We start from the raw sequence: 21,283 nt of genomic DNA on the forward strand, positions 1-21,283 counted from the left end.
GATTACTGAATGTAAATTATATTGTACTAAGTACAGATAGAAAAAACATGAAAAACATTTTTAAGGTTTGACAAATACTTAATTAGTTTACAAAATAATATCATGTAAGTGAGATAATTAGTATGAAAGTTAATTTGGAATATAAATATGTAATAAAACAAAAAATATAACAAATAACTCTAACAGGTACATATACATCGATTGTAGATGTTATCAGTACTAAATTTTTAATAAAGTCGCTCACAAGTAATTTTGTAAAAAAAATTTCATGATTTAACGTTATATTTTGACTTACATTAATATATATAATCTGACTATACTTTTGCATAAAATAATAACGAATACATAATAAAATCATAGACCTTTATTAGGATAAAAAATAATAGACGTAGCCACTTTATTAAAATATTACGATATGGAATTATTATATAATTAGAAACATGCTGTTTTAAAAAAATAATATTGAAAAGACAATGTTTAAAAGTATATATGAAACATCCTATGAGAATATTAGATCATAACAATGAATGAAAACAGTTTGATTAGATACTTAAAAAAATATTACAAATCTTTGTAAACTGAAAGCAATTATCAATATATTTCCATTATTGTTAATTTATGTAACTTTAATGGAGCTTTTTGCGCATTGCTACAATTATTCGTGTAGGATAATAGATAAATTTTTTGTTGCATGACGTAGACGTTATTAGGGACGTGCCGCTATTATATATAATATTTTTATAAAAACGTAATATATATAGATATCATTGGAATGCGGGCTATAAAATCAATTAATTTCGTTATAATTTAAAGCCCGCTAAATGTAACAGTTCTTCATTGTTTGTCCACTAGCTTATAATTTTTGTGAAAGCCATGTTCAACCACTAATTTATTACTCACAAATAGTGCCAAAGTCTTTTTGTATCTCGTTCACTAATCTGTTTCACTTCATTCACACATCCTCACATATATATATATTTATATGAGCGTACGCATTTATATGAATAGTCTATCAGTATCAATTGTAGAGAATAACACTATACAATTTTAATAATTTAAAGAAATTTTTAAAGATTCGCAGAGCCATAATATAAGAGGTAGGCGACAATGTATAACTGCAACTTTTAAAGTGAGTAGTTGACAATCTAGTATACCTATCAGATCTTCATTTGCTCTATATTTGATATAGTATACTGTTTTATTCTCCATAAATATGTATATAAATATTAATATTAACAAATAATTTCTCATGGATAAAAATATATTACAATAGTTTATTCAGAATAAATTACATTAACAATTTTTTTTCAAGCATAACAAAACATCAAATTATAAAACGAAATTGTAAAAAATATATACATTATATGAAAAATATAAAATATTTAATGCTCTCATTTATTATAATTTTATTGGTTTTATGGAAACCATAACATGGGGAAAAAAAGTTGATCGTTATCAAAAAAAGGAAAATAATTATAAAGTCCACAAAGTTTGTATATTTTATGGAGAATAATACGATTCAACATTGAGTATGGATTAGAGCAAGATGGACTAAAATATTTTATATTGGAGGTTTATCATAATTTCAATTAAACAAACTCTAGCAATTATCACTTTTAATGTTACATTAATCTTGGCTCTCTTGATGCAACAAAAATTATGTTTCTATATCAGAATAAACACATAAGAGTTTATAATTTCTATACAATATTAATATAAATTAAACACATTAATGCGCATTTAGAATACTTTAAACCTTTCAGCGCTATGGACTTTATATTATTTCGAACCCGTATATGCGTTCAAATATGAATGTATCTGAATATACTATAAACACGTATGCGTTTTGTAATTATTTATATATCTAATTGTCATTTTTATGTAGAAGTAATCTGGCCACATTATCGATAAACTTTAAATAAATATTTTTATTGAATATTTTGCAATATACAATAGTGTGTGAAATAATATAGCGTACGATTCCGACAGAGCACACACATAAAACGTAAAAAAGTATTCAGTCCAGTGTGTTTTATCACAGTAAGTGGACAACGCACTATATGTGCGTGTCATTAAAAATTTCAGCGCTGAAAGGATTAAGTATTCCGACGTACGATTCAATTAGAATATTTATAATCAATTATTAACTGCAGTTATAACGTGAAAAAGAAATGATTCCACAGGTAATAGGATATTTAATAAGTACGTTCTATTGCTATAAATCTAAAACTTTGTATGACCAACTATTTGTAGTACTTATTCAAATTACCAAGCTTATAATCACGTATTGATCTTATGTGATTATCATTATTTGTAACACACGTACAAAAGGTGAAATGAAGCTGGGATATTTTTCAATATAATCACTCAAACAATTTGAATACTATTGACTCATTCCGATGCTGAAACCACTAGAACACGACAAATGAAATGAATAGTACTAGTAGCGGCAACAACGGCAATGATAACAGTAGTATCAAAGCAGTGCTACAACAGTCAACTAGCACACTTAGCACAACTACAATGCTACTTCGTAATCAGACCAATCAGATTCTTCCGAGTCTGAAAAGAATGGTACAATATCTTCGAAATCTATATACATCAAGTGATCATCTCTGCCTTCAAGGAAGTCCCATAAGATCAATTGCTATGAGAAATAAATTCAATTTTACAATTAGAATCTCACCTAATAATTCAACGTCATTAATCAAAATATTTTAATTTAATATAGTATTATAATAAGCTATACTTACTTGTATGATATCAGTATCGGAATCGGCATTACGACGCTGACGAACAGGTGGACCAACGTCTGTTTTAGTACCATCTGGTAAAGCGTGTAGATAAAAGCATTTATTACCAAATGGACATTTCCCACGACCTTTGTTAAAGTATTTGCAATCCTTAGTACTGCAATAAGCATATTTTATTATATATTTGTAAAAAAAAAAAGAAAGAAAAAAGAAAACAAAAAAAACAAAACACATTTAATTTCTTCTACCTTAACGCATCTTTATAATCCATGATTAATTTTTCTTTTTCTTCTTTTGTATCAACCCAATACATACTAGGGCACACAAAATCAGAAGTGACACGGCATTCTGGACAAGCTCTTATTATTTTATTATCGAACTGTTTAGCTTGCCTCCATTTTCTAATGCAGGTTAAACAAAAACAGTGATTACAGTTTGGCAAAATACCAAACCTTTGTTCACGTGATGACTTTTCCATTATTGTTTCAAAACAGACACCGCAAGATTTTTCTCTGCTACGTTGAATAGCAAAAGATAGTTCCATGTCAACTTCATGTTGTTTAACACATGCCTATATAAAAATTGATATTACATATTCCAATATTTAATTACGTACTACACATTTTTTATATACTAGTTTGTTATTACTAACTAATATTCTTTTATATTTGCTAATGTATTTATAAGATCTAATATAAAATATATTATCCTAGCTAATATTGAAGTTTAAGGAATTAAAAAATACCAATAAAAAAATAAATGACATAGCTGATAAATATATACTCACATTTGTATGCTTTTTCCGAAGTTCTTCATTATACGGATGAAGAGCTGCATGACTACACAATTCGCAAATATCTCCGTGCAAATATGTGCAGTTAGGTTTTTTACAAATTCCTGTAGCTTCAGCATATGGGCAAAGGGGTTCCAATGAAGGATCAGAAGCTTGACCAGTTGGATTTACAGCTTGAGCATATGAAAGTGGTTTGGATGTACCAGTTGATGTTCCTGAAGTATTAAACATTTCATTGTTGGATGTAGAAGAACCAGCAACTGATGAAACAGTTGAAGGTATAAATTCAGGAGCTTTGACCCATTCTTCAGCTATATGAATACTGTTGTCCTTGCTGCAAACATAAATAATTCTTACGACATTATTATATTCTAACAAAAAAAAATGTACCAACAAAGTGTGTTTTATAAATATACTTAAAGCTCAGGTCTTGGCTGTATTAAAAGTTTGTAATTCTAAAATAATAATTTCTTTTTATATTTTTTAATCATTATCAATCAGATACCAAGATCTGTGCTATATTATCCATAAGACCAAAGAGGAGAATACCTTTTAAATATAATTGTGACATAATATAGTATATGCGACATACGTATTTTTTAACTCCACTGAAGTTGAAGTAGTGGTAGTACGTTGTCTTAATGAAGAACTTTCTCGTAAATTGGTCTGTGTACATGCATTACCAATGGTTTCAGAACTATGGAGAAAATGGCATTGATTGCCAAACTTGCATGTGCCATATTTAAAAAAGTGACAAGTAGAATTGGACGTAGGAGTGGACGATATTTCTGTTTCATTCGCGCTTGAATCATGACGAGCAGTTTGAACATGGCGATATCTGCAGTTATTCCCTCCACGACACATGCCATTTTTAAAATATCTAAACATAATATAGATATGACATTGATATGAATATACATTTTCAGATCAAATTGATCTTTCCTATACATTTTTAATATCAATTCTATTTAAGTATGATATCGAAGTAACCACAAATATAGTTTGGTATATAACAATATATGATTTAATTAACTAATATCAATCAACATAATATATGTACATATTATTTAACTAATAAAAAAAGACATATTTATCAGTAGAAATTATAGAACATTTCGTTGTTGAAATGAACTGCTATTTTAGTTTAATAATTTTACAAATTTAAATTTCACGGTTGTAAACAGCTTAGGGAATTGTGTCAATATTTACATTAACTTGTTTACATATTATATATTTAATACTCCTTGAATACAATGAGTAAATCAATATGAAGATAGCTTTTAATCATTTTTTCAAAGAATTGACGAAGGTCAACAGAATTTTTGAAGATATAAGTTGATTTCTTACCGGCAAACAATACTATATGTCCAATTGTCGGCCATTTTCTCAAGCTTCCGCCGTAACAATTGATCAACGACGCGTTCTCAAAGAGTCGCGTGTAAATACCGTCGGGGATCTCGGCACGAATAAATTCACATGCGATGTAAAATAACCGTTTTTATCGAATCTTGAGGGTTCCTCACGAAATTTGAAATCAAACGTCCAACCGTTCAACACGCAGAAGCCCTTTCCTTGTCTCCTCCCAGAACCCTCAAGACCCTCCACGAATCCACGCTTTATTCTTTGTCAAGGGCTTATACTCTACCGTCTGCATACATCAATCTATACCGTATCGCTATTTGCTATCTCAAAGTGGTATTCTGCTAGTTAAAGAATTATATGTACATAACACATATGCATTTAAGATACATTACACATATGCAAGTATTTAACCGAAGATGAATGCACAATAGTGTTGTATCGCGCATGCCTAAGATCTTGTGAACCATATATACATACTTCTACTGTCTTTTTTCTTTTTCCTGAACATCGATAATAAAAAAAAAATATCTTTATATATAAGATTAAAATTATATTATGTAATATCCTTATTTCTTAATAGTAATGATGTAAAAATTCATGAAAAAAATAATATCTTATAGAATTTCTTCGATAAAAGATCCCAAATTATTAATCTTCTCGTCAATTTAAACTGTTTATGCTCAATGAGCGTATCGTCCGATTGGTTTAAAATTTTAACTATATTTGATTTATAAGCAGAATCATTTTTATGAAAAGAAGGATCAATTAAGGAATAACCATTAATGTGATTTCTGATCAAACTACGTTTTGAAATGAATGAAATAATTGCAATTTTTTGGATAAATCATTCGTTTAAAGAGTATTGAATTTTATATAAACAAAATAATTTGTACCGTCTTTGATAAAACTTTAAATTTTGTGTTTGTTTATACACACACACATATATTAATAATATGAAACGTAATTTTTTTTCTATCATTAGGCTCTTACCAACTGCTGCTATTTACAGATGCCGGTTAGAGATGACATATGAAATAGTTGGTAGTTACATGTATACATAGTTTGCCGCCACGATTATTGCTTTAGCTATAACATTGTATATTTGAGTTATTTATACAAAAAGAAGTCGAAAAAGATAAAGTGGGTTTTTTGTAACCAATAAAAGGTGATGTTTCTTTGACACACATCGATTTGATATTCCTACCGTTTAAAATGTATTTTTCCTTTTCAATGTAAAAAAGATCGCGAAGTGAATAAAGTTCTGAAAAAGAAATTATTCTTAAAAAGAATATTTATCATTAATTTTTATGTTCATTTAATTATAACATAATGTATGAAACATTCTTCGAAATTATTGTCAAAACCATTTAAATATTTCAAAATAACATTGAGTTGCAAAATTGTACTTTAGGAAATTGTAAGTATTGAATACAATATGGCGTTCAAGTTGTCTTTGTCATCCTAACCTCAATTAATTATGCCGAACAAAATACAACACAACGAAGGAATCGTTTATAAATTAATTATATAAATATAAACGAAGCCACGTTATGTGAAATGCGAATTATATAATACTTCCAATTTTTTTTATGTTATATAATAATTTAATTAATATATTTTTTTATGTTTTACAGCACTTGTTTTTCATCATCATTCTTTGTTGCTTTGTCTGTTACTTAAGAGACAAAATGAATAAATAGTATACATAAAATAAATAATATACAAAAAATGTGTAATATATCACATTAATTAATATCTGATAATTAATTTATTACTTCGATGGAACATAACGATAGTGGTTGATCATGTTATAATACATATGCATGAGGATATTAATATTAACAAAATTAGTTAAGAGGTTTTTGTACAAAAATATTGATGATATCCAATATAATGCAGAATGGATATTAATCTCAGCAGTATATAAGTTTTTACAGTAAGTATAATTCAAATACCTTCATAGATATAAATAAATATCAATTCAAGTAAATCATATATATATATATATATATATATATATATATATATATATATATGATTTATATATATATATATATATTTTTTTTTTTTTTTCAAGTTTTAATTTCTTTTAATTATAGATATATAGAGAAACATAATTTTATGATTATTTACAATAATGGATTCAAATATTGACATAACATCAGCCCAAACATCTAACATATTATCTCCAGTACAAAATGATACGAGTTTACAAACAAATAATGAAAATGAAGATTCTATAGAAAAATCTGTATGTGAAACTCTAAAACCTGATCAAATAAATCTTGTAAATGAAGAAAATGTTAGTGAAAATCTTCAGTCAGATAAAATTATTTGCGATAAGGATATAATTGTTGATACTACGAAATCAAGTGTCAAAAATACAGACACAAGAGAAACTGCAAATGATTCAAATGTATGTACGGATGAAATTTCAAAAGAATGTAATATAAAAACACAGGAATCCACTTCACAAATTACTGATGAACATACGGATCAGTCTCTTATAAATAAAGAAAATAACAGTATAGCAACTCCTGATGTCAATATTTTAAATGAAATTTCGAATGAACAATTAGAAACTATAAATTTAATAAATGAACATAATGTTAATGATCCAAAAGAAACAGTATTACAAAATACTAATCCAAAGAACATCGAGGATTGCTCTCCACAAGAAGAAAGTGTAAACAATGCAGATGTAACCGATACAATTAAGCAAGAATCTATAATAGACATGAATAATACACAATCATTTACAAATGACACAGATACAAAAAGTAAAAACTCAGATGTACATGAAGATATTGATATATCAAACATAGATCAGGGAACATCTGATAAAAATGTTTCTGTACCAGAAAATACTGAGTTTGTACAATTCTCACAAGACAAACATGGTGATTCTCAAATTGAAAATCAATCTATGGACGCTGAAGATCCTTTCGCTGGAGACAATCTGACTTCTGAAAATGTTGAACAAATGGAAACGGATAGTCCTACAGAAACAAGTATTGATTTTTCAAAGCTATGCGAACAAGGTGATATTCTTCAGAATATTGTTCATACAAGAGATATTGATTTTAATACAAAGTTAAATAATAGTGAAAAAGTGAATTCATTACAAGAGGATGAAAGAGATAAGATTTCTCTTGATAATGAACATCATTCAACTGCTTCAAAAGAATGTTCTGAATCTATACCAAATAAGTCACATTCATCTGTAACAATCAAGGCAGAAAATAAAAATACTCTTTCAGAAGAAGATATATTGATAACAAATACTACAGAATCTATTAATAGGTGTAATAAACATGTAAAAAAGGATGCAGGAAGTGTAACACCAATGGAAACAGAAGAAGAACAATCTGATATATTACCTGGGCAGGATGATGAATTGTGTATTATTCCAGATAGTATGAAAATGATAATACCAGAAAAAGTAATGGAAAAGAAAAATAATGATAAAAGTAAATCTACATTGGATGAAGTTGTTATTCAAGAAGAGGGACAAAAATCAATTACTGAAAGCGTTGAAAGTACTACAGTAAATCATCAAGAAAGAACTATAGCAGACAATAATACTAACAAAGAGCAGATACAAAGTACGCAAGAACAGCATACAAATGTGGAGAAAGATGTGCTGATAACTACTGATGTTATAAATCTTGATGATGAATCTAAAAATTCTGAAATTGAAGAAATTTCATCAAAAGAAATGTGTAAACAGTGCAATGAAGAAAGATCATGTAAAATTAAAGTAAAGATTGGCGTTGATAGTTTCAATGTATGTTCTAAAACATGTAAAACATTATTTAAAGCTGCTAATAATAGAGCAACAGACATACCAAGTGATACAGTTAATTCAAAAAGAGATAAACGTTGTGCGAATTGTTTATTAATTATTGAATCAAATGATGAAAAAAATCTTTCATGGGAAACAATGGAATTTTGTAATGAAGAGTGTTTAGGAAAATTTCAAAATAAATATGGAAGCTATTGTAGGAATTGCAATGGTTCCGTTCAAGCAGTAAGTTTAGGAAAATATTGTGTACGTTTTGGTTATGATGTCAGACAATTTTGTTGCTCTACGTGTTTAGAAGAGTTTAAAAAAGGTTTAAAAGTATGTAGTTACTGTCAAAAAGATATAAGTTCAGGTACCGAAGGTTTTTTAGCTCCTGTCGGTGACAAAGGACAATTTAAAGATTTTTGTACCCAAAACTGCATGGAAAAATATTCAAAAATGAGCTCTACTGATCTTCCAAATATAGAAAAAAAATCTTGTAGTGTCTGCCAAGAGGTAAGTACACGCACACACTTGGTTATTTATATGAGACTATAATATAAGTATATAATAGAATGTAATATATATGTATCTTATATATTATATAATAAAATATACTTTCATTTTTTTGTGATAGGAGAAACTTGTACATTGTGAAGTCCAATTAGATAGAGCTAATCCAGTAGTTATATGTAGTGAGCCATGTTTTGCAGCATTTAAGTTTGTAAACAAAGTTGATCCAGACCAATGCTCTACTTGCAAACAATTTTTTGAATTACAAAATAAGAAAAGTTTTGTTATCTTTTATGAAAATGAAGCCCATACGTTTTGTACTAAGACATGTTTAAATATATTTATAATTACAAATAGGAAAATAGTACCTTGTAATTGGTGCAAAGTAAAAAAATATAATTTTGATATGATTAAAAAAGAATTAAAAAATGGACAAATAATGATGATGTGTAGTTTAAATTGTTTAACATTATATCAGGTATGATATATTAATTTATCTCAATCTATCCTATATATTTTTTATAATACTGTTATTTTAAATACAAAAAAATCATTAATTTTGCAGGTATCTATTAATGCAGTATCAGCCAAACGTATAAATTGTGACTTCTGCAAAGAATTTTCTCAAGCACAATATCATTTAACGATGTCAGACGCAACAATACGCAATTTTTGTTCATATAATTGTGTGATGAATTTTCAATCTCAGTATACAAAATCACCAATAACAATACCATCGAGTGATGATCCTGTACCAACAGGAATGCCAAAACGAACAATGCCACAAAGAACTACAAATCAGAATACATCAAAAGTAAATGAAATACAAAATAAAAAAAATATGCCAGTTATATCTTCAGTAACAAGTTTAGCCACTATAGGAAATGGACAAGCTAGTCCGTCTACTACACAAAATAACGTGAATACTACAGTTCAAAATCAAGTGCCACAGATCATTTATAAGCAACAGATTATCACAAGACCACCTAGCCCAACAAATATTCATAATAAAATTACTCAATGTAAACCCTTAATGCATACAAAAGGCGTTTCTGTACGTCCACATCCATGCACTAAATCGACACAAACAGAAGAAACTCAACAGATGGTAATTCCGATACCGGTACCAATTTATGTTCCATATCCTGTACATATGTTTAGTATGCCTTTTCCAATACCATTACCTTTCCCATTACCTATACCTGTCCCTGTTTTTATACCTACAACAAGAAATAGTACTAAAGGAATTTTTAAAGACATTAAAAGGATACAAGAAAAGATACCTGCTGATCCTTTTGAAGCCGAACTTCTTATGATGGCTGAAATGGTAGCTACAGAAAAAAAAACTAATGAGACTGATTCTGATTCAGCGGAAGATAGGTAAATATATAAAAGCAATTTTTATAAAATATTAAAATATCAGTCGATAAAATTTCACTTTTATTTTATATTTAATTAAATTCTTTTGTATGGATCTCAATTTGGAAAACTTTTCTTAGGGATGATGATGGAGGTGATCATGATAATGCACATAGTGACAACTTTAGTCCAGATGGTGTTGATTCTAATAATACTTTCGGTGATATGTTACAAATGGCATTAAAAATGGCTACTGGAGAATTGGATGAACCAGCGGTTGATTTAGAAGCTGCTTTAACATCAAATACAATAACAGCAACTCAAACTCCAGCACAATCTGAAGCACCTATAGATAACGATGGTATACCAAAGATAAATTTATTATTTATAAATCTTGTAGCATTAATTTAGAAATAAGAAGTTTATATAAGTAAAACAAAATGATTTTCGTGTATTATAGTTCAGATAGAACGTTCAATAACTGCACGTGGAAGAAAACGAGTAGTTCCATACAAATCTCGATCTACTCCAAATAAAAAAAGTAGACGCGTTTCTGCTACTAATGATATGCCACTCATGCCTCCTCCAGAACCTCAGCCACCACCTCAACCAAGAATTTTGGAACCTATTGAAAAGCCAGATGCCAATATGGCTTTAAAATATACATTTGGAGTTAATGCTTGGCGACAATGGGTAATTCTTTAAATATTACATTCAATTAAATATATTGATTACATATGTACATTCCTTTCTACATTTGTTCAAACAGGTAGTAGCGAAAAATGCAGAATTAGAAAAACAAAGTACACCATTAAGGAAAATGAAATTATTTAAAACAGATCTTTTACAACTTACAGCAGATGAATTGAATTATTCATTGTGTCTTTTTGTAAAAGAAGTAAGAAAACCAAATGGTGCTGAATATGCTCCTGATACAATATATTACCTTTGTTTGGGTAAATTAATATATTAAAAAGTTTTTAATTTTATTTAGTATTTATTGTAATTATATATGAATATATGGGTATATATATGTATAAACTTATCAAAGTACCTGTTTGTGTTTGTTTCAGGAATACAACAATATTTATTTGAGAATAATAGAATAGATAATATTTTCACAGATTCTTATTATGAAAAATTTACAGACTGTCTAAATGAGGTTGCAAAGAAATTTTCTGTTCTTTATAATGATACACGTAAGAATAATTTAAGTTAATTATAAATATATTTAAAGATTTTTATAATTATTAATATTTTATAATTATTAAGTAATCATTACATACAAAAAATTTCTATTTGATTTTACTGTTTAACTAACAATATTAAATAGTTATTAATGTATTTTGCAGAATATATTGTAACAAGAGTAGAGGAAGAACATCTGTGGGAATGCAAACAATTAGGTGCTCATTCACCACATGTACTTTTAAGTACACTTATGTTTTTCAATACAAAACATTTTAATCTTGTGGTAGGTATACACATATAACCATTATATAATACTATTTTGGAATGCTATAAAAAGCAATTTTTTTTGTAGACTGTAGAAGAACATATGCAATTATCATTCTCTCATATTATGAAACATTGGAAACGAAATCCGGCAGCACAGCCTGCAACAGTTGCTGGAAAAGTTCCAGGTTCAAGAAATGTACTTTTAAGATTTTATCCACCACAGTCAGCTCTTGGTATGTATAAAATATATAAAAATATTTCTATATATGCAGCGTTGTTTAATCGATCGTTAAAATATATGCAGATTTGTTTCATCAGGGATTCATTGTAGATTTTATGTAAATTTATGAAGAATTTACAAATGCTTCATTTTTATGACTTGCTTTTAGAAGCTAATTCACGTAAGAAGAAAGTTTACGAACAACAAGAAAATGAAGAAAATCCTTTGAGGTGTCCTGTCAAATTGTATGAATTTTATTTATCAAAGTGGTATGTATTTTTTATTATAATATTTATGTATGGAGACTTAAATCTCTGAATTTTATCACTTTATCATTTATAATTGTATATTTATATTATATATTAACATCTATTTCAGCCCAGAAAGTGTTAAAACACGCAATGATGTATTCTATTTATTGCCAGAAAGAAGTTGTGTACCCGATAGTCCAGTATGGTATTCGACATCACCACTTGCCAAGGAACATTTGGTAAAAATGTTATATCGTGTTAAAATGGTTAAAGAAATTAATGTAGCTTTATTGACTAGTTAGTTATATTATCGCGAATTTCATTTCTGTTAATAGTACAGAAAATCTAGAGATGTTAATCGTTTTTTATGTATGTTATTTTAAAAAACTAATAATTATAGATTACAGTGATTATGTGTTGAAGATTAATTATTTGAATCTTATAATTTCTGTTGTAAATTTTTCACTTCCGAATAAATATAAGTTCTTATTATAAATGAAATATAAGAAATATATACTTATTATATACAATATTGATTTATATTACTTAAACAGAATGATTAAGAAGAGAAAAACATTTACATAAAACACGAGAATAGCAAAGTATATATGTATCCAAAATTTAAACAGTTTCTATTTGTGTAAACTTTCTTAAAAAGCAATAAATGTAATAGGCATAAAATATGAAATAATATAATAAACGTAAAATATTGTATACTACACAGTATATATGCGTACATAAAAATTATGTAAATGAAATGATCACATAACTTCTATAAATTTTAATATAAATAGCTATTATTAACTTGTATGTATATAACATCATTTATAAGATAAAAGATTTAGTAAGTGTAAATAGAATTAGTATACTTTTAAATATAAATGCATTTTAAATATTGTATTCTTGTCATTCTTTCATGTGCGCATTCTTGTATTTTACATTACAAGTAAATATTTGATGATAACATTTATTATGGATACTTCTTTGCATGCATACATTTTTTTTACAAATTTTAAGTTATTGTAATTATTAATTATTATTATAATTATTACATATCAATAATTATGATATAGAATAAGGTCAGATTGATGACATAACAAAATTGGAGAAAAAAGCTTAAACAAATGAACCTGTTATTTCTTTCTTTTTAGTAATATTTTTGATAATGCACTGTGATATGTATACTATAGTGTATACTATACAAAAAAAACTGATTTATTTATAAATTATATTCAATTAATAAAAAATATTTGGAGACTTTTATTGAAAGGAATCAAAGAATACTTTTTATTTATATTAGCATAAAAGATTATAGTTTTTTTCTGAATTATACATATGTTTAAGAATACAAAATTTACCCACTTTTTTTTGGACGTACAAAGGTTCGTACGTGTTTTTGTTTATATCGAACTATTTCTAAATTGTGAAGACTTGATTGCACCTCTGCAAATATATCTCTTTGTTCCTCTTCAGGTATTGTCTCTCTAATTATTAAAAAAAAAAAAAATTTTTAATTCAAACATATTAAAAAATTATTTAAAATTTATTTCCATTTGTTTGAGTATATTTTTTTTAGCTTACCTATAAATTTTCATGAGATCATATTTTTCCCAAGGTGTAGCATGTGCTGCAGCCTTCTGCCGTCGGTTCTGACCGACAATTATATTTGTAACACCTTTTAATTCTTTTCGTTCCCATCTTTCTAGCCATGGTCGTGGATTAAGTGGTACTTTAATATCATTTATGGGTACAGAAGCACCCTCCGGTAAAAATTCTGCATCCATATCAAATGGAAAAGTACTATATTCTAATGGTGCATCTCGTAAATAAAATAATTCGTTATCTAATCTTTTCTCAAGTCTAAAACAGAAACATTTATAAAATTAAATATTAATACTATACAATTGAAATAAAGTGAAGCTTTTTTGGTTTTTAATTAATGTATGTTTTTACCTTAAACAATCTATTTTTTGAAGAGATGGATCGTACATATTAAAAAGAACTTCAACACCTTGATTATCTACCACATTTCTTAAAAGAAACGACGCTCTTAATCCACATCCTTGCCTTTGGATACATATTCCAACAAATCTATTTACTTTTCCAGGTGCATGTGGTTCAGAATATGTTACAGCTAATATTGATCCAACATAAAATTCAGGAATATCTATCTGAGATCTTCTTGCAATCATATCCATGCGTTCTAATTTTTCTCTAATATAATTACGATGTAATGGATTTGGATCGGGTAGAAACTCTGGATAAATAAATCGATAATCTAACGAAACTGTTCTATCATTTAAATCTGTATTTACATTTGTTGTGTTTTGGCTATCTTTTTCCAAACTTTGTGTCGATATTGTTGAAGAACATCGTCGCGTTTCTTTTGCTACAAAAAGAAAAAAATAAATCATGAATATATCTTCTTGATAGAATATTTTTCAAGATATAATAAAACATTCATTAAATAAAGCAATTCGATAAAGCAAAAGTTTAATATTATTATATGTTTAAGATTTTAACAATATATAATAAAGGAATTATAATATAATATGTTAAAAATTATAATATATATATATATATGTTTGCACAGATATACATACTCAATGTTCTCGCTATTTGTAATCCTAATTTTGTCTTATGTGATAGAATTTTCATAATGATAGGCATATTGAATGATAAAAATTATTACAAACGTTTATAATTTTTGTTAAACATAAATCGCACAATTCTTTCAATTTCTTACAAATAGGTTATTTCCTAGTTTTTTCATATACGTCAGATATATATATAGAATCTTGAAAGCAGTCTAGACACTTTAAATCATGCTAAACTTAAAAATATTTTGACGATGTACATATGTACGCATAATGATAATAAATTTGTTATTATAAAACTATTGACAACAAAATTTCATATAATAAAAAATATCTTTTTAATGATTAGTTACTCAATTGGAATACTAATATCATATAATTTTAAACATGCTCTTTTTGCTAGGGTATTTTATTTAGGGTATTTTACAAAGATGAAAACTATGAAATGAATCTTAGGGATATTTACTAAAACAACAGGACAGCACTGTTTTTATCTTTCAACATCCTTCGTTTACGGGAATAGAAGAATATCGAATCAAGATGGTATGTTCTGTTGCAAAATATTAATCTTTATTTATTTCTGCCATCATGCTATAATTTTATTTACATAATTTAAAAAATATTTGCCTTTACGAAATTGCAGTAAATAGAATTTTACATTTTTTATTATTTTTCTTATATAAAAAAAAAACATAACCTTGAAAAACGTTGCAGAAATAACGATATTACAAGCTTTACATTTATTTGATGATGATAAATTATTTATATAATATTTATATTTTATCCAAAAATTAATATAACTGTCAAGATGTGTAAATGAGATATTTTTTATTATTTTAGGGGAAAGTCAAATGTTCTGAATTAAGGAGCAAGGATAAGAAGGAGTTGCTAAAGCAACTCGAAGAATTAAAAACAGAGCTTACAAACTTAAGAGTAGCTAAAGTAACTGGAGGAGCTGCTTCTAAATTATCTAAAATGTATGTTTTATTAATACTAAGAAATGCTTTTATACTAATTTCCTAAAAAAATTAAAATAATCATTAATGTATATAAATAATACACAACACAATGCCTTTTCCTTACAGCCGTGTTGTCAGGAAAGCTATAGCTCGTGTATACATTATTATGCATCAGAAACAAAAAGAAAACCTCCGACTACTTTTTAAGAATAATAAATACAAGCCTTTGGATTTGAGACCAAAGAAAACCAGGGCAATACGACGCAAGCTAACACCTTTTCAAATTAGCAGAAAACCATTGAAAGAAATCCGAAAACAGTCGACATATCCCTTAAGAAAATATGCTCTAAAGGTATAATATGTATTATTTCTATTTCAAAATAAAATATATAAAAAATACAATTTATTATTATTTATCCATTTTTCTGTATTTTTGTATTTTACCTTGAATATCCTAATATGATGTATTACTTATCTCATATCTACAATCTTCATTATATCATGATTTGCTTAATAAAAAATAACAAAATTTTGTTGTTAGAAGAATTGTTTTTAGACATATTCTATTTTTATATTTATTTTTATATGTAAGTTTAAAAATTATTAATATTTTTATATACACTTAATATATTGTTTATTATATTATATGTAATGTATTTTTTTTTAAAAAGATATATCTTTAATTATATGATCATACAGTAATAAGTTTCCCTGAACACCATGGGCATGGGTGAAAATTTGATGCAAGTATGCATGTATCTTTACAATCTTTAATTTCTGTTAAAAGATCAAGAATTTGAGATGTTGTTTCATCATCTGATATTTCTGATACAACACTATTGTTTTGTTTGATATTTTCTGATGTTATTACATCTTTATTTTCTTCTAAAAAAAGTAAAATCTATTTAATCTCTGACACACACACACACTATAATTTTATTTTTTAGTTAACATACCTTTATGATCAGAAGTATAAAGCTCCATGTTGTCTGTAATAGTGGATTTTCTTGTTATCAAATTTGTTACTAATTCTTTTAGCTTATGCAATTGTTCTTGCTGTTCGTTTTTCTGTTCTATAAGTAAACGAAAAGCTTCATTTTTTTCTTTTGCTCTTTCTTGCAAAATAGCACGTTGTCTTTGATACAATGCAATATATTCACCTGTATATGAACATTAGAATTACTAGGACAAAACTGTAAGTATGTTAAATACAAAAAAGATATGTTATGTTATATAGGATATTCGTCATACACATTTTAAAAAGTTTTCTTTTGAGATATAAATTTACATAATATATAGGTTCAATTAAAACAGTATGATTATTATACCTATTGTCTCTGTTTCACTTTGAAGCTGTAAAACCAAATGTTCCAGTCTTTGTTTTTCATCCGTTAACTCAGCAAGTTTTTCCATTGTTTCCTTAAATCTCTCTTCCAATTTCTTTATTGGTTCTAAAGCATAAGAGGGCTCAGTTATTGTGGAGCGTGATATAGTTTTAATTTCTTTGATGTTAAGGATATTATTATCAACACTGTCATTATTTTCTGATATTTCATTAATCACATTAGATTCATTTATTTCATTTTTTTCTTTGTCCGTTTTATGATTCAATTCTTCAGTGAGTTTTTCATTTTCACTTTTTAAATCATCAATAGTATTCTGTAATTATATAAATATATATTTATATAAAATAATAATAAGTATATATATACACATATTATTAAAATAAATGATTAATAATAGTAAAATTAAATACCAAAGCTTTTTGAAGTTCTTGCTGTAATGTATGTGCATATTGCGATTGAGCTTGATAATGATGTATTTGATCAGCAATTTGAGCATTCTGTAAATTCTCTTTTTTCAATTCTGACAAAGATTCTTCTTTCTCTTTTAAAGAATTTTTCAAATATTCTACTTCTGACTCTAATTTGTTAAGTTCTGCATTTAGCTTCCTCCCAATAGTACGTTCTGATTGTAGTTTTTCTGTTAAATCTAATTTAGTATTGCTCTGTGTGTGTATGTTGTGATTTCAAAAAAGAATATGATAATCAGATTATATGCTATTTATAAATATTAAATAATTATGATTATAGCTATAATATTTTTAAATTAATATGAATTGATATATAATGCATACTAAATTATTTATACTAATATACTTGCAAGTAAAATAAAAGCATCATGCATCTCATTTAACTGTTGTTTAAGCTGTTGGTTTTGTGATACAGCTCTAGATGCACCAAGCTGTTCACTTTCAAGAGCCTGAAGCAGTTTCGGTACATCTGTACTTTGATTCTCTTTATTTTGTAACTGTTGTAGTTCTTTTTTTAAAATATCTATATCTGTTTCCTAAAAAAATTAACATAATATTAAAATAAAATATAAAAAATAAATATATATATATATATATATATATATATATATATATATATATGTATATAATAATTTTGTACATTACCTTTTCATTTATAATAATATGAAGTCTCTCTTGTTCTAATGTAAGTTCATCAATTTCCTTTATTAAAGTATCTGTATGATGTTTGTGATTTTGCAATGGAATTAACTCTTGAACTTTTTCTTTTTCAGATTGTAATTGTTGTTCAAAATCTGATAAACGATCTATATAACTTTTTTCTCTAATTTCCAATTCGTTGTTTAATTTTTTCTGATGTTCTAGCTATAATTATCAGAAAATATATAAGAGAGAATTTATAATTACATAATATAAAAAAAGATGTAGAAAAATAATTTATCAGTGACATACTTCATTAACCAGTCTTTCTTGTTGTGTTTCTAATTGACGTACATAGTTTTGATATTGTTTACTTGCTTCATCATTTTCTTCGCTCACTGTTTTCAAAGCTTCTTTCATTTGTGCTACTTGTTGTTCAAGCATGGTTACGTTATGATGTTGATTTTCAAGCATCTCTAAATCTTGAGATGTGCTTGTGAGCTAGTATAAAATAATGTTTTCATTAATCAAAAGTTTGTAATTATGTTCATAGTGAAAGTGAAACATTAAATTACCTGTTGTATTTTTAATTCATTTAATGAAAGTAAAGCAGCTTTTTCTTGTAAAGTCTGCTGTAAATTGATTAATTCACTATTCTTAACACTTAATTTTTGTTTTAATTCTGAAACTTGTAAATTCAAATCATCTTTTTCCTTCCTATAATGATAAAAGATTGTTAATACAGTACTTTTTATTTGCTTCAAATTTATGTAACTTTCTAATTAAATACAAGACAATTATATGAAATATTTTTAATATACATTACATACTTTAGCTCTGAATATTTTTCGTGAAGTGTTTCATGATCTTGTTTCATTTGTTGAGCGATTTTTTTAGCTTCTTCAGCATCATTTTTTGTAATATTTAATTCTTTTTCAAATTCAGATGAATGAAATTGAACATGTTTCAATTTCCCAGATAATTCTTCTATCTCTTCTGTAAATAGATATATATATATATATATATATATATATATATATATATATATATATATATATACATATGATAAAATAATGAAATAATATATTTATTAGACAAATTATCTTAAATATAAAAATATGACTAGATGATACAATGCTAACCTTTTTGATGTTTAATAGTTGCTTGATTTTGATTTAAGGCTGTAGTAAGTTCTGCTTTTTCCGAAATTAAAATATTAGTTGTTTGCACATGAATTTGCAATTTTTCTTTTAGTTGTTTAATCTCTTGCATCAGCTTTATCTCAACTTCTGTATTTTTTGCAGTAAGAGCAGCTTGTAGTTCAGAAATTTTATTACTCTGTCCCATTTATAAATGAGTGCATTTATATACGCCGTGTAGCACAGAACATAAAAAGATATAATGGTTTATAGAAAGAAAGGAATACTTACATATTGTCTAACTTGAATTTGTAATTGATTTACTACTTGATTTTGATCCTGTAAACAAGTTACAGTTTGATTTTGAGAATCAAGCATTTTCCGTTTATTATTGTCAGTATTTTCATCAGACTCATTAATTTTTGTATTCTCAGCTTGTAATAATTGTTTCGTTTGTATAGATAATTGTTGATTTAATGATATATTACCTAAAGTACAATTACTTTCACTTTTATCTTTATCTGTACAAAAGTAATTAATGTTATTTTCATTAGATTCCGATACTCTTTCCTTTTCTACATGACTGTTATCTTTTTCTGACAATATTGCAACATTTGTCATTTCAATGCTGGCAACTTGTTTAGGACTACCTTCTGCATCCATTTGCTTTACACTTATTTTATTCTCATTTGTGGATACAAAATTTGTTGATTCTATATTTACATGAGAATCTTTATTATCTAATGGAAACGTAAAATTTTGTAAAGTATCGCTTATAGGAACATTATGATCACTTCTCAACTGATTTTTATGGGAGCTTGTTTCCACAGTTTCATTCTAATAAAGTAATTACAAAAGAATATAAAAATATTATTAATGATTATTATTATATATACATATATATTAATATAAAATTTGCACAATACCTGCTGTGATAATTTAATTATCCCATTTTCATTTTTCAATGGTTCATCTTGTATATGTATTTTTTTATTCTGTTGAAATTCTTTTAACTAGAAAAAAGGAAAATTATTAAAAAATAAATAGAATATAATATTTGTAAAAGTGAAACATTTATACAAAATGAAATATATTAAAGAAACCATTTATGTTCTTTACTTGAACGATCTTCGTAAAAGTAGATATTTTGCAACATTTGTGGCATATGACACGTCATAGCTTTAATGTTTCGATATAGAAAAAAAGTTAATAATAAAATATCTAATATTGAAATTCTTCAATTCTTTTATAATATATTAAATAAAACCAATGAAATATAAATGCTTTAACAAAACGTTACAATATTTTATTTATATTATTTTTTATTATCTTTATTTATTACCTTTTTTCTAGCTGCTATTAGTTTCTCCGTTTTACTTAAATTCATTGTATTATTTATTATACTGCTGCAAAAGGTCAAATCTATTATGTCAAACTATGAAAAACTTTCACATCATTTTACTGAAAAACATTAGTAATGTAGTCATAAAGGTTATGAAATGTCTACGTGCCATTCATGCCATATTGCTATAGTGTCATTAAATATATCCAATTTATTTCAATTAAAGATATTGGATGTATATGTTTTATCGAGAAAATCGAAATAAAATTCGTTTTCTCATTAAATATATCGCTGAAAAGAT

The 21,283-nt window shown here is 26.4% G+C and overlaps 5 protein-coding genes across 11 annotated transcripts; 2 read left to right on the top strand and 3 right to left on the bottom strand.

Annotated features, from left to right (window-relative positions):
* Window positions 1–443: 443 nt before the first annotated feature.
* On the bottom strand, window positions 444–5,360 carry LOC118451067 (putative E3 ubiquitin-protein ligase makorin-1). Its single transcript, XM_035887209.2, has 6 exons — window positions 4,894–5,360; window positions 4,139–4,426; window positions 3,541–3,880; window positions 3,002–3,324; window positions 2,754–2,910; window positions 444–2,647 (listed from the first exon to the last, which is right to left on the bottom strand). Exons 1-6 carry the CDS (start codon window positions 4,926–4,928, stop codon window positions 2,519–2,521), a joined length of 1,272 nt encoding a protein of 423 aa, XP_035743102.1. The 5' UTR covers window positions 4,929–5,360; the 3' UTR covers window positions 444–2,518.
* A 1,345-nt stretch (window positions 5,361–6,705) lies between these two features.
* woc (zinc finger protein without children) lies at window positions 6,706–13,237 on the top strand. 4 transcript variants are annotated; one of them, XM_035887643.2, is made up of 12 exons: window positions 6,706–6,844; window positions 7,008–9,208; window positions 9,330–9,683; window positions 9,771–10,585; window positions 10,705–10,925; window positions 11,025–11,257; window positions 11,334–11,520; window positions 11,638–11,763; window positions 11,917–12,038; window positions 12,108–12,255; window positions 12,415–12,511; window positions 12,621–13,237. In XM_035887643.2, the coding sequence occupies exons 2-12, from the start codon at window positions 7,046–7,048 to the stop codon at window positions 12,793–12,795; spliced, it is 4,641 nt and encodes a 1,546-aa protein (XP_035743536.1). In that variant the 5' UTR covers window positions 6,706–6,844; window positions 7,008–7,045; the 3' UTR covers window positions 12,796–13,237. The 4 variants fall into 4 exon arrangements, with proteins under 4 accessions (XP_035743536.1, XP_035743535.1, XP_085514842.1 ...); XM_035887642.2 differs by having other exon boundaries at window positions 12,412–12,511; window positions 12,621–13,236; XM_085658716.1 differs by lacking the exon at window positions 12,621–13,237 and having other exon boundaries at window positions 12,354–12,494.
* A 326-nt stretch (window positions 13,238–13,563) lies between these two features.
* mRpL19 (mitochondrial ribosomal protein L19) lies at window positions 13,564–15,343 on the bottom strand. The gene is made up of 4 exons (XM_035887651.2): window positions 15,097–15,343; window positions 14,447–14,882; window positions 14,075–14,353; window positions 13,564–13,977 (listed from the first exon to the last, which is right to left on the bottom strand). The coding sequence occupies exons 1-4, from the start codon at window positions 15,161–15,163 to the stop codon at window positions 13,848–13,850; spliced, it is 912 nt and encodes a 303-aa protein (XP_035743544.1). The 5' UTR covers window positions 15,164–15,343; the 3' UTR covers window positions 13,564–13,847.
* Window positions 15,344–15,550: 207 nt separating this feature from the next.
* Window positions 15,551–16,451, top strand: RpL35 (ribosomal protein L35). Its single transcript, XM_035887654.2, has 3 exons — window positions 15,551–15,633; window positions 15,931–16,067; window positions 16,176–16,451. Exons 1-3 carry the CDS (start codon window positions 15,631–15,633, stop codon window positions 16,405–16,407), a joined length of 372 nt encoding a protein of 123 aa, XP_035743547.1. The 5' UTR covers window positions 15,551–15,630; the 3' UTR covers window positions 16,408–16,451.
* A 128-nt stretch (window positions 16,452–16,579) lies between these two features.
* Window positions 16,580–21,267, bottom strand: LOC118451264 (golgin subfamily A member 2). 4 transcript variants are annotated; one of them, XM_035887645.2, is made up of 14 exons: window positions 21,152–21,267; window positions 20,983–21,046; window positions 20,567–20,653; window positions 19,932–20,477; window positions 19,644–19,839; window positions 19,332–19,497; window positions 19,077–19,218; window positions 18,814–19,002; window positions 18,508–18,726; window positions 18,213–18,398; window positions 17,806–18,057; window positions 17,378–17,708; window positions 17,006–17,209; window positions 16,581–16,934 (listed from the first exon to the last, which is right to left on the bottom strand). In XM_035887645.2, exons 2-14 carry the CDS (start codon window positions 21,025–21,027, stop codon window positions 16,741–16,743), a joined length of 2,757 nt encoding a protein of 918 aa, XP_035743538.2. In that variant the 5' UTR covers window positions 21,028–21,046; window positions 21,152–21,267; the 3' UTR covers window positions 16,581–16,740. The 4 variants fall into 4 exon arrangements, with proteins under 4 accessions (XP_085514907.1, XP_035743538.2, XP_085514908.1 ...); XM_085658782.1 differs by lacking the exon at window positions 21,152–21,267 and having other exon boundaries at window positions 19,932–20,161; window positions 20,291–20,477; window positions 20,983–21,121; XM_085658781.1 differs by lacking the exon at window positions 21,152–21,267 and having other exon boundaries at window positions 16,580–16,931; window positions 20,983–21,121.
* Window positions 21,268–21,283: the final 16 nt, after the last annotated feature.

The sequence above is a fragment of the Vespa mandarinia genome, chromosome 8, assembly GCF_050613455.1.
Source record: "Vespa mandarinia isolate Hongniang chromosome 8, ASM5061345v1, whole genome shotgun sequence".
Classification (NCBI taxonomy): Eukaryota; Metazoa; Arthropoda; class Insecta; order Hymenoptera; family Vespidae; genus Vespa; species Vespa mandarinia.

What these genes read in the sequence shown, in the direction of transcription:
- mRpL19 (XM_035887651.2), bottom strand. Translation starts at nt 15,163, where the DNA reads ATGCCTATCATTATGAAAATTCTATCACATAAGACAAAATTAGGATTA. An exon ending in CAAAAAATAGATTGTTTAAG is followed by an intron (nt 14,354 to 14,446) that starts GTAAAAACATAC and finishes TTTCTGTTTTAG; the next exon opens with ACTTGAGAAAAGATTAGATA. An exon ending in GATCTCATGAAAATTTATAG is followed by an intron (nt 13,978 to 14,074) that starts GTAAGCTAAAAA and finishes TTTAATAATTAG; the next exon opens with AGAGACAATACCTGAAGAGG.
- LOC118451264 (XM_035887645.2), bottom strand. Translation starts at nt 21,027, where the DNA reads ATGAATTTAAGTAAAACGGAGAAACTAATAGCAGCTAGAAAAAAG. An exon ending in ATATTATTATAAATGAAAAG is followed by an intron (nt 18,399 to 18,507) that starts GTAATGTACAAA and finishes TAATTTTTTTAG; the next exon opens with GAAACAGATATAGATATTTT. An exon ending in ATGATGCTTTTATTTTACTT is followed by an intron (nt 18,058 to 18,212) that starts GCAAGTATATTA and finishes ATACACACACAG; the next exon opens with AGCAATACTAAATTAGATTT.
- woc (XM_035887642.2), top strand. Translation starts at nt 7,046, where the DNA reads ATGGATTCAAATATTGACATAACATCAGCCCAAACATCTAACATATTA. An exon ending in TCTGATTCAGCGGAAGATAG is followed by an intron (nt 10,586 to 10,704) that starts GTAAATATATAA and finishes AACTTTTCTTAG; the next exon opens with GGATGATGATGGAGGTGATC. An exon ending in AATATATTACCTTTGTTTGG is followed by an intron (nt 11,521 to 11,637) that starts GTAAATTAATAT and finishes TGTTTGTTTCAG; the next exon opens with GAATACAACAATATTTATTT.
- LOC118451067 (XM_035887209.2), bottom strand. Translation starts at nt 4,928, where the DNA reads ATGGCCGACAATTGGACATATAGTATTGTTTGCCG. An exon ending in TCAGTGGAGTTAAAAAATAC is followed by an intron (nt 3,881 to 4,138) that starts GTATGTCGCATA and finishes TTATGTTTGCAG; the next exon opens with CAAGGACAACAGTATTCATA. An exon ending in TTCGGAAAAAGCATACAAAT is followed by an intron (nt 3,325 to 3,540) that starts GTGAGTATATAT and finishes ATTTTTATATAG; the next exon opens with GCATGTGTTAAACAACATGA.
- RpL35 (XM_035887654.2), top strand. An exon ending in GCTTCTAAATTATCTAAAAT is followed by an intron (nt 16,068 to 16,175) that starts GTATGTTTTATT and finishes TTTTCCTTACAG; the next exon opens with CCGTGTTGTCAGGAAAGCTA.